This window comes from Triticum urartu, chromosome 1A, assembly GCF_056163025.1.
Source record: "Triticum urartu cultivar PI428250 chromosome 1A, HENAU_Tu73, whole genome shotgun sequence".
Lineage (NCBI taxonomy): Eukaryota > Viridiplantae > Streptophyta > Magnoliopsida > Poales > Poaceae > Triticum > Triticum urartu.
In genome coordinates this window covers 41,901,266-41,913,789 of record NC_141873.1, presented here as the reverse complement: position 1 = coordinate 41,913,789, position 12,524 = coordinate 41,901,266, and the positions used below count along the sequence as shown (strand labels likewise).

General features: G+C 43.7%; 1 protein-coding gene across 1 annotated transcript; it reads right to left on the bottom strand.

The window, feature by feature from the left end:
* Nucleotides 1-9,886: 9,886 nt before the first annotated feature.
* On the bottom strand, nucleotides 9,887-12,157 carry LOC125547841 (bidirectional sugar transporter SWEET14). The gene is made up of 5 exons (XM_048711621.2): nucleotides 11,949-12,157; nucleotides 11,301-11,337; nucleotides 10,832-11,204; nucleotides 10,613-10,732; nucleotides 9,887-10,534 (listed from the first exon to the last, which is right to left on the bottom strand). The coding sequence occupies exons 1-5, from the start codon at nucleotides 11,998-12,000 to the stop codon at nucleotides 10,235-10,237; spliced, it is 882 nt and encodes a 293-aa protein (XP_048567578.2). The 5' UTR covers nucleotides 12,001-12,157; the 3' UTR covers nucleotides 9,887-10,234.
* Nucleotides 12,158-12,524: the final 367 nt, after the last annotated feature.

The window sequence follows — 12,524 nt, the reverse complement described above, 5'->3', positions numbered from 1 at the left end:
GCTGAAGTAATGTGGATACAGACTTTACTTTGTGAACTTGGGATTCAAACTCCACAGGCTGCGAGACTATGGTGTGATAATCTTGGTGCAACCTATCTTTTAGCTAATCTTGTTTTTTATGCACGCACAAAACACATTGAGGTTGATTTCCACTTTGTTAGAGAAAGAGTAGCACGGAAGCTACTTGACATTCATTTCATACCTACTGGAGATCAACTCGCTGATGGCTTCACAAAACCTCTCACTATGAGAAGGTTGGATGAGTTCAAGTACAATCTCAACCTTGGTAGAATTCCCTAAGGTTCAGATTGAGGAGGAGTGTTAGAATAAGTTGTGTTGAGATAGGAAAGTTGTTCATGTTGTAATCCTAGTCTATCTCTTCTTCAGTCTTTCTCCTTCTTCTTTACCGACTCTTCTCTGTAATAGATCGATCGATCTACAACTTGTAAGCCACGGCATCATTGATATATATACACGTGCGGCCCGAGCAAAGGGTTATACGCTTCCATCATAAGTTTTACATTATTTTGGTGGCAGATTGAATTTTCATCCCAAATTAAACCTTCACTTAAATATCTTTGCTGCAGTTTTTTTTCTCTTTATACCCACTAAGGTGCAGTCCTTTTCCTTTGAATTTGATAACTATTACTCCATCTGTTCCTAAATATAAGTCCTTTTAGAGATTTCACTATAGAGACTACATTCGGATGTATATAGACGCCTTTTAGAATATAGTTTCACTCATTTTGCTCCGTATGCTATAGTGGAATCTCTAAAAGGATTTGTATTTAGGAACGGAGGGAGTAGTATACAAGTTGCAATTTATACTCCATCCAACATGTTACTGTAAAAGTGCTCCTCCCAGTAGGTCATTATGTAACTACTAAAATTTAAGCCAGCTCTTTATATGTATTTACAGAGTCTATAATATATGGAAGCATCGAAATTAAATATGTGCCCATCCCAAATATGTTGAAATTTTGCATACTGTTTTTCTTCCTATTAACAGAGTCACGAAATGATTCACTGAGGTAGCCAAATACATTACTTATGTATAAGACATATACATGCTTCCTTTTTCTTTGTTAATAGTTAGACATATTATTGTTAATTGTACTAACTGATCTTGATTTTTCATTTGCCGACGCATTATTTCTTGCCTGCTGCATCTTTTCCATTTGGAGAAGGAATTGTAAATTATTATTGCACCCTATTCTTTCTTTGATGATTTTTCTTACACTTATATATATCTAGCAGAATGTGGCAATATATGTCAGTAGTTCGTCGTTGTGTTTCTTATAGGGTATATACGTCCGCTCTGAATTCAGTGCTCCGTGCTCTGAATTTTAAAGGATGGTTTCCTGTTAATGTTTGCATCTTACAATATTTGTATCTGTCATTGCTTTCAGAACTGAAAGTAATATTAGTTTGCATCCATGCAGCAAAGAAAATAAATTCGCATGTGGATAATAGTTATGTCTGATGCAGCAAAGGTGACCCATTCATTATTGTCTGTGAGACTCCATAATTGAAGTGAGGTTCTATGTTTCGAAATGAAATTTATTTTCGTTTAAAGTTAACAGAAAACTTTCATGTTGATGAGAATGATTCTTAATATGGGGTGCCAGGGATCAGGACAAATTCTGATAGCGAGTCACATTTTACAAGCATTCAAACAACTTTTTTTTTATCCAGATGGTTGGTCTTTCCTCTCTCTGAGACTTGTTATGCATGGGAATCTTTTTGTGCTTGCGGCAATATACAAGGCATGTAGTAAATGGGTTTCTATACATCATTCAATGTTACTCAAAATATTATATATAAAATATTTTGCATGTAATTTTATAAATAGGTGTCGATGCATTCCCGCAGCAACGCGCGGGGTATTATCTAGTTAAATCAGGAATTAAACCCATTAGGTGACACCACTCAGCAACCCGAATAATTTAATACAATGATAATTATTGATAGTGACCTTGCTATATATGGGCAAGCGAAATAGTCAAAACATGTGGACACAATTGTAGAATTTGATGAAATGCAGTAACTCATACCCAACTATGCATCTAACTAGATCTACAACCTCTACACACGCAATATGTTTTGAGAAACTTCCGAAGCAATTCAACTTTGAGAGTGGCGGGTACGTTGTCCTCCATGTTGTCATAGGCTTGTGGGGTACATGCAAGGGAAAATACGGATGAGACACCCAAGCAAATTCCATGGATCAACCTTGGGCGGGCTGCGTGTACTATGCACTTTTCATACCCCTCTTCTTGTACTTTGGCTATGAGATTGGCCCCAATAGGAGTCAAAGATGCCTTTAGACGTGGCGCTTCTACTAAAACTGACTCTTATCACATTTTATTTTAGCACCACATTCTCCAATTTTTACTTTAGACGTGGTGCTTCTGCTAAAACGACTCTATTACTTTTTATTATAGCACCACATTACCCAATGTTTAGCACGAGTGAAAAAAATGGATGGCTAGTGGGTCCCTAAAGTATGTGCTATGAAAAGAGTATAGTGAACAAGTTGTTTTCTTATACTCAATTTACTTTCCTATTTTGTAGCACCGATGCATTGGTTTTTCTCTAAGCCTCAAAGCCCATGATCAATTTGATGCACCAAAATATATTTTTGGAAAAAGAGGTTGAAACCCCCGACCTTTGCATCAAAAGACGCACACAATTATTTTTGTTAAATTATTGAATAAAGGTTTGACAAAAACATAGATCAAACAACCCCAAACCATCATGCTGCACCTACAAACTCAATGATGGAAGATGCCATCACAACACCCCACTAGTTAGATCCAGAGTCATCAATTCGATGCACCAAGTGTTTACATGATTAACAACGTATACAATAATGTCACGGCTGTCCTTATCAACAGTCACATATAGGCTTCCTAAGGGCAATCATGTTTCTGCAATGGCTATATTTTGAATTTTTGTTGACCACCTGACCTGAGTAAATATCTTCAAAAAAACAGTACTTTATAGAAAAATATATATTATAATTTACATCTAGTCGCGCTCACCCTGCTGGTTCCTTATAATAAGATCATTGCATCTAAGTGATGGATGGATACACTAATGAACACGACCAGAATAAAATAAGAACACTTTGCAACAAGCTACCGCTACTAGGAAAAGGGCTATAGATGAAATTGACACTAATGACGCACCAGAAAGTGGTGCGCCACTACTATATACTAATGGCGCACCATGTGGCGATGCGCCATCAGTGTAGAAGACACTAATGACGCACCGGGCACAAGGTGCGCCACAAGTAACATTTTTTTTTCATTTTTACAAACATACTAATGGCGCATCCGGGCAAAGTGCGCCATTAGTAGTTCTAACTAGTAATGGCGCACCAGCCATGGAGTGCGCCACTACTGTATTTTTTTATTCTGTCTTTTGCAAAACTACTAATGGCGCATCGTGGCAAAGTGCGCCATTACTAGTTTAAACTAGTAATGGCGCACTCTGCAACGGTGCACCATTAGTATATTGGGTTACTAATGGCGCACGGCCAGCAGGTGCGCCATTAGTATGTTGGGTTACTAATGGCGCATGGCTGTATGATGCGCCATTAGTAACCTGGGACCAGCTAGATATTTTAGACAGCCACACCTACACACTCACTTTCCCCACTTCATTCCCTCCACCTCCTTCTCCAAGCTTGTCGGCTGCCTCCTCCTCCTCACCTCATTTGCACCATAGATTCATCAAAATTAAGTGATGAAATTACCTTTTTTTTGATAGGTAAGTAAGGGGAAAGCTATCTTCATGTTGTAGATCTATTTTTTTTCTCCCTAGCTCGCTCCAACAATGTGCACATGCACTTTTTGTGGCCTAGCTAGATCTATGTATGTTTGTGGTGTTGCATATATGTTTGTGTTTCCAGGTACCGGTATTTAAAATGCGATAGTTGCCAATATTTTGCCGGAATGTTGATTCATTTCCATTTCGGCGAGAATTTTGGCACTATGCATTCCTTTTGGTCCTATTTTTAGGGAAAGTCATGCCAAATTTTTTCTTGGATCTAAAATATTGTTTTGCTCTACCCCGTAGGCGACCATGGTCCGCACGATGACCGAAGGCATCGTGAATAGGTTTTTGAGCTCCGCGAAGGCCGAGATGCTTCAAAAGAATGAGACGGAGATAAGATGTCCGTGTCGAAGATGCAAGCTGAAGAGCCTTATTGCGGACTCGGATTCCGGGCAGGTGGGGGACCACCTGCTCTTGTGTGGTTTCATGGATGGCTATCGGTGGTAAGGTGATGAAGATGACTATGAAGTCGTCCGTGGGGGACGGGCAAGAAATGAGGAAGGGCAGCAAGACAACCACCGCGGCTCGGGCGGGCGAGAAGACGAAGAATCTCCAGGACATGATCACGATGGTGATGCTGTACACAGTCATCATGTAGAAGATGCCGGACATGATGATGAGGAAGATGCCGGAGCAGACGAAGGGCATGATCATAAAGATGAAGATGCCGGCGGAGCAGACGACGATGGACCATCGATGGGATGGGTGCAGGACCCTCATATTCAAGAGCTGCTTCTCAAGTAGACGGATAACGCAAGAGCTGCCGCCCGAGAGAAAGCCAAACTGGATCAACTAGAGATAGACGCGGTTACTCCATTGTATGAAGGATGCAGACCCGAGGATACCCGCCTAAAAGCAATGCTCATGTCTTTGGAGATGAAGGTAAAACAAAAAATGACCGACGCATGCTTCGACGAGAACATGTCATTCTGGCACGAACGTCTTCCCAAGGGGAACAAGTGCCCGACCAGTTTCGAGGAGGCGAAGAAAGTCGTGTGTCCTCTGGATTTACCGCACATGAAATACCATGTGTGCATGAACAATTGCATCATTTATCGGGGCGAGCACGCGGAGTCTACCATATGTCCGGTGTGCGGCGTCACTCGATACAAGAAGAGGAAGAAATCTCCTCGAAAAATGGTGTGGTACTTTCCGATCACTCCTCGTCTGCAGCGATATTTCGCGGACCCTAAGGTAGCAAAGCTCCTACGTTGGCACGCGGATAGGGAGGAGAAGAAGCGAGAAGATAAGGCAAATGATCCGGAGATAAATAAAAAAGACAAGATGCTGAGTCACCCTAAGGATGGGAGCCAGTGGCAAGCGTTGAATTTCGAACACCCAGAATTTGGGAAGGATCCAAGGAACATCGTGCTGGGCGCGAGCACCGATGGAGTCAATCCGTTTGGCAGCCAGAGAAGCACACATAGCACCTGGCCTGTGTTTGTGTGGATGTACAACCTTCCCCCCTGGTTGTGCATGAAGAGGAAGTACATTCACATGAGTATGCTAATTGAAGGGCCGAAACAACCAGGGAACGATATCAATCTGTATCTGGGGCTGCTGAAAGAGGAGTTAGACACCTGTGGAAAACGCCAACCAATACGTGGGACGCCGCAGATCAAGAAAAAGAGCTGAAAACGGAAGACTAAAAAGGGCGCCGGTGCGAGCCAGCCGACACCGAGTACGATCCGTGCTCAGGACGGGCCACCTTCACCTAAGGATATCTCGAGGAGGGTGCATGTGGTGGGTAGGGCGATGCTACCGACAAATATGCTCAATACTGTAACCGGTGCTATGCGGAGTCTGCACGACAGTGTTCTTTCTTTGGAGAAGCGGCGTCTCAGAGAGAATGATGTGGCATACCCGGTTTTCGTGGCCAAGGTGCCAGAGGGCAAGGGCTTTGTGGATGGCGACATTGGGGGTACGATCGTCCTGCGGTTTGATGACATCTTTACTATGTTTAATCTTCATCCGCTGCACTACACCTTCGTTCGGCTGTTTTCGCTGAGTATGGAGATGCGGATCATTAGAGACAAGACCCCGGACATCGTGATAGCGACCCCTTCTACATGCATGCCAAGCTCTTGAGCAGCGCTGGGGACCGCCAAGTCGCGAGTTCACACCTCGAAGGCGTTATTCTGGCAAACCCAGATAAGGATAACTTTCTTGTGGCTTACTTTTCCGAATAAGTCATCCCTTAACCGCCCCGTAACATATGATTTTTTAGATTTCGATCGTTCTTTTTTTTCTAACATTCTGTGTTCTGTGCAGTGACACACATTGCACACTCATCCTTTTAAGCCCGAAATATTCCATGGCCACGTATTTCGACCCGAATCGTGACTCCAAGATAGACTATACAAATATTAAGAAAGTTCTTGATGATGTTCTCCCCGGCTACGCCAAATCTGGAGGCACCTTCACCAGGGCAGTTCGTAAGTACGGCAAGCACGTGTTCGCCCACAATACGACGTTCTGCTGCGTCAAGCAGCCGCTTGGCGGTCAGAAGGATGCCTACTACGCCCTCCATCACATATGGGCGATCGTAAGGGACCTTCATCACCTTCTGCTACCAGATAATCTCAAAGATTGGGCCGCAAGCTTGTCGGCAATTCAGGACGCGGACATCAGACAAGAATTCTTTCGTATCCAGTCAGAGTTTGCGGACATCATCCATCAAGATGTCCTTCATACCTCGGGGCAGTTCTTCCTCAGATATCAATTGTCCAACAGTGAGATAGACGGAATGCTACAAATGCAGGCTGACAACGCCCGCGATTTCATGACCATCACGACAGACGGCGGCTTCATCCACGCTCCTGTCCCATGAGTCGAGTCGAAAGTAGTGATGTGTAGTTCTGAAACATTGATTGGCTCATGTTGTAATTAAACTTTAATGAATTGTATGTCTCTTTGGTTTGGACAGTCGTTCAACTTAGATGTAATCGATGCTATTTATTAGTAGGACCATGAATCGTGCTATTAATGTTTTACTTTTCTCTTTCGATCCTTTTGTTGCATACTAATATATTGCTTATGTATGTATTGTGTGTTGTTTGGCTTGTGCATAGAGATGTCGTCGTATGTCGTGTACAAGGGTAAGATTCCCGGAGTCTACGACGACTGGGAGGAGTGTCGGAGACAGATTCACCGTTTCAGCGGTAACAATTACAAAGGGTATACCACTAGGGCGGAGGCGGAATCAAGATACGTCCGCTATCTAGCGGGAGAGAGGAGGGAGCATGGGAGGAACCGGATGAAGACCAGTTTCATCGCGATAATGCTCATCATGATGACCGCAGCTCTCTTCTATGTGATGGTAGTTTAGATGATCGATATCGACTTGTAATGTGAAGACAAACTCGATACTCGCGGTCTCGAGACTTGTAATGTTTTACCTTTGTTCGGTCTTTTGAATTCGGAGACTAATATGATGAATTGTATTCGAAGACTAATCTTCTATTGTATTCGATGAATCTGCTGTTGCTCTGTCTATATTCTGTCAAATAATATATTTTGTAACCTGTGCAAAAATCAGAAAAGTAAAAAAAAACTAATATTCATATTAATGGTGCATCACTACAGAGTGCGCCATTAGTATGCCAAAGTATACTAATGGCGCATCACCCAACAGTGCGCCATTAGTATGCCAAAGCACATAGTTAAATATGGCCCCCTGGGAGGCATAGTAATGGCGTATGGTGTTCTATACTAATGGCGCACTACGTGATGCGCCATTAGTAAGAAATACTAGTGGCGTGATACTAATGGCGCACCAGTAGTGCGACATTAGTAGACAAAACTGATGCGCCATTAGTAGCCCTTTTCCTAGTAGTGTACGTACTACTCCCTCCTTTTTCGGTTTATAGGGTTTATCTTAAAATTTTAATTTTTTCATTTTATAAGGCTCAATTTGATTTTTCCTCATCACAAGTTCAGATTCCAAGGTGCATTAAATCATTGCATGCAAGTATTAAGAGAAAATTGACCAATGCATGTATTTTATGCGGACATGCATTGCAATTAATGCATTAATAAACACAATTTTTTTAAGAAAACAAGAGAATTAATTAGGTGCTTTTGCAAACTACAAAAAGTATTCCATCATTCATCATCTATTTTGGTTGGTGGGATTTTTGAATTGAGCCTTATAAACCGGAAGTACGTACGAATCACCACTTGAATTCGAATGGAGCATCGACAGTAGAAATTACTGGTGGACGGGGACTCGCCCATTTCACAGGTTGGATTTCCTTACCGATGATGGTGGTTATCAAGATCACATGCTGCTCGTCAGGCAGGCCGAGCACCTACAGCTGGATCCCCTTTCAAACAGGTGGGTGGGTGTGGAGCGGCCAACAGGTCGGAGGCGAGTGCGTATCATGTGCAACCGGTGCACCGTGCACCAAAAATCCATGATAAAAATGAAAGATCATATATAAACCACACAAGACATGCATGACGTTGGTAAGAAGAGTAGGAACATCTTTTGCGACGAGTATGTGTGTGAGCAATGTTTGTACAAAGCTAGAAAATAGTGTTGTTTACCACTAACTACAAAAATAAATGATGTTATGGTTGTAACAATACTTTTTAGAAGTAAAGAATTATGTCAATAATGTAATAAGTCATTTCAATACGCTAAACAATTTGTAGTAGCAAAACATAGTCACGAAAAACAAGCTATGATGGTAGCAAGTTATAGAGGATATATATAAGAAGAAGCGGTACTTGCATAATTAAGGAAAACTAATTACAGGTCCTATCACTATAATTAATATGACCGGAATTTGACTAAATCAGGAATTAAACCCATTAGGTGACACCACTCTGCATCCCAAATAATTTACCACAATGATAATTATTGATAGTGAAATTGCTATATATGGGCACGCGAAATAGTCAAAACATGTGGACACAATTATAGAATCTGATGAAATGCAAAACACACACACATGACACTCACACACGCATACCACAACTCATACCCAACTATCTAGCTAGATCTACAACCTCTACACGTGTAATATGTTCTGAGAAACTTCCGAATCAATTCAACTTTGAGAGTGGCCAGTGGCGGGTACGTCGTCCTCCATGTGGTCGTAAACGTGTGGGGTACATGCAAGGGGAAAATACCGGGTGAGACACCCAAGCAAGTTCCATGGATCAACCCTTGGGCGCACTGCATGGAGTATGCACATTCCCTACCTCTCCTCTTGTATTTTGCCTATGAGATTGGCCCCAATAGGGGTCAAAGATGCCTTTAGATGTGGTGCTTCAACTAAAACCGACTGCATTACTTCTTTTTATCTTAGCACCTCATTCCCCAATGTTTAGTACGAGTGTGAGTGTGTGCTAAGAAACCTTGGCACCCAATGTCGACCAACATTGCTCATGCCGCGGTAAGAAAATAAGCATTACTATCGGTTCTTGTTGAAGCACTGAGTCTAGAGGAATCTTCACCGCTATAGGGGGCATGTCATAGCTAAAAACAAGAACAAGGGGCTGTTTCGGTGGGGAAAAGGCATTGAGTGGACAAAAAATGGTTGGCTAGTGGGTCCCAAAGTATGTGCTATGAAAAGAGGATATTGAGAAAAAACCATTTACTCAGTTTACTTTCCTATTTTGTAGCACTGACATATCGGTTCTCCTCTTGGTCCCAAAGCCCATGATCAATTTGATGCACCAAGTTTTTTTTCTTTCGAAAAAGACCCCGGACCTCCGCATCGAAAGATGCACACAGTCATCTTTGTTAAATTATTCAATAAAGTTCTGGCAAAAACATACATCAAACAACTAAAAGCTACCACGCCACACCTACAAGCTTGATGATGGGAGATGCCGTCACAACGCCCCACTAGTTAGATCCGGAGTAATCAATTTGGTGCACCAAGTGTTTACATGATTAACAACGTATACAATAATGTCATGGCTGTCCTTATCAACAGTCCCATATAGACTTCCTAAGGGCTGCCATGTTTCCATAATGGCTATATTTTGGTTAAATTTTGAATTGTTGTTGACCACCTGACCTGGGACGAGAATATCTTCAAGAAAAACAATACTTGATGGAAAATATATATTATAATTTACATCTAGACGCGCTCACCCTGCTGATTCATTATAATAAGACCGTTACATCTAAGTGCTGGATGGATACGCTAATGAACACGACCAGAATAAAATAAGAACACTTTGCAACGAGCTACGTACTAGGTACGAATCACCACTTGAATTCGAATGGAGCATCGACAGTAGAAATTACTACGTACAATTTACAAGGCCCCATGCATGCATGCATGCATTCTCCACCGCTTGTTTGCTTGATCCCCGTCATGGCTTATTTGGATGCACGACATATACACACATCCGTGTGTCATGAACGCATGCATGCCTAGACTTGCCCGACATGGATTGCCTTGTCAAGCTTCTCGAGTGTCCCCTTGGAGTCGTCGCTGGCGGAGGCCACGCCGCTCTTCTTGGCCGCCCCCTCCTTCACCGTGGGCAGCTCAACGGCAGCCGCCGCCGGGCCGAGCTTAGAGATGTTGACGACGTGCTCGGTCGCCTTGACGGCACCATCGTCGGACACGGGGGCATCCACCTCCTTGGGCGCCGGCCTGGGCGTAGCGTTGCGGTAGAGGGCGTAGAGCCCCATCTGGATAACCCCGAAGGCGAACCCAAGAATGTTGGGCAGCTGCATGTAACGATCAAATCAAAAAACAGCTAGCGTCGAAAGTTGAGTGACGAAGTGATTTTTGTTTGTGTTGCTTACGGCGACGTATTTGTCCTTGATGAGGAGGCCGTAAAGGAACCAGACGACTGCGCTGGCGGTGAGGGAGAGGGAGAGGGAGAAGGGCATGAACTCCACGCTTCGGGTGCGCACCACAAGACGCTGCATATTATGCAAAAGCAACGAGGCAAGCAGCTAAGAGAGAGATCGATTATAAATCAAGATCAATGGTAACAGACATGCGAGAGTTAGGGTGCTCACGATGACGCTGAGGGGCGCGACGAAGACGCTGACCGAGAAGCCGACGCAGACCCACCCGAGCATGACGATGCGCCTTTCACCCGCCGTGAGAAGCAGGGTGAGTAGGAGGATGAGGCCGAAGACGCCGACGTTGAGGAGGAGGAGGATCTTGGCGGTGAAGATCCTGGCCTGCTTGTGCGCGTAGGCGAGGTAGAGGACGATGTAGATGGTCTCGATGACGCAGCCGGCTGAATTGATGGTGATGAGGAGGTACTCGTCGGACTTGAGCAGCGCGTAGTAGATCCACAGCATGGCGCTGAAGAGCGCCACCACGTAAGGGACGGACTGGAAGCCCTGCGTCGACTTGTTCTTGTAGATCCTGTAGAACGTCGGCCTGCATGAGCGCCATGCACCATTGGTGTGCACGCAGTCAGACGAGAGAGACCATGCAACAAGCAAAGCTGGAGAGGGAAACACGTAAGAGGCTTACAGTGGGGCCAGGTAGGTCATGAAGGAGATGACGTTGCCTGCAGGGAAGCAAAAGTGGCACGTTAGTACGTTACATTACATACGACAGTTATCCAGCGAGAACAAGGGAGATATGGATGTTGCGCACGCTTTCAATCCCCAGTTAGCCAGCTTTCAGTAATGGCTAGCTAGCTGGTGAGATGTCACACACGCTACACCATAAGAAAAATCCACTCCTATATGTATTGGAGCCCTTTAGTTTACATCTTTCTTTCCCTTTTCTACCTTTTTGTTAGCCGTCGCCACGCATTCCTCCAACGACGAATGAACTGTACTTGATATATATACCGCTTTTGGTGTTTACACAAAAGAAATTAACGGCCGGGGGCCTGCAACAATATGGCGATCGGGGACAAAAGAGGAAGGATCACTACGTCGCAACAAGAGAAATCTTTTACTTTTGGCATGCAACCCGCACTATCTTGGATGCTCAGAATACTACCACAAGTAGGTAACACCCCCATGCGTATGTTGACACAAGAATCCACTAGCTCATTTTGGCAAACCATATTGAACAAAGATGAAAATAAAATAATGGGCAATGAGATTAAACATATGGAAGCAAATTAATTTGGGAAACATCTATATATTGAGGTAGACAACGATATACCTAGGAGGCCGAAGGTAAAGGCCCACGGGTGCTGAACAGAGAGGCCACCCATTGCAAGACCTTAACTAGCTATGAACTTGAGACGGTCGAGTTGATGAGAAGAGCAATGAGATGGTTCAACCAAGCTATGGCTTATAGTTGGCTGAATGGGAAGAGAAGAATTGCCAGCTTACTACTCGAGGTTGTTGCTTGAGAGCTTGAATGGAGCTGGAGCTCAGAAGGGTTTATATAGTGCTGGGAAGGAAGCTCCGGAGGCAAGAAAAAGTGCACATGCCTTATCGCGTGTGACTCCATTGGCACACACAAACTATTCCTGCTCAATCATGGAAACAAATACAGAAAACTAATGCATGGATAATCCCAACCAGCCATGGGACCGCTTTAAACAAAGGACAAGATAATCATCAGGATGCATGACACAAAGCTTCCTATGTCGGTACACTTTTCCTCTCGCAATTCCCTCCATAATGCGTGGATTTATATTAGGGAAATTGCAGTACACTTCAAGTTAACTGTCCCAGGTAAGGCCAGCTTGGCTACGTGCCCTACAAGGCAGAGAGCTATAGCGCGCAGCCA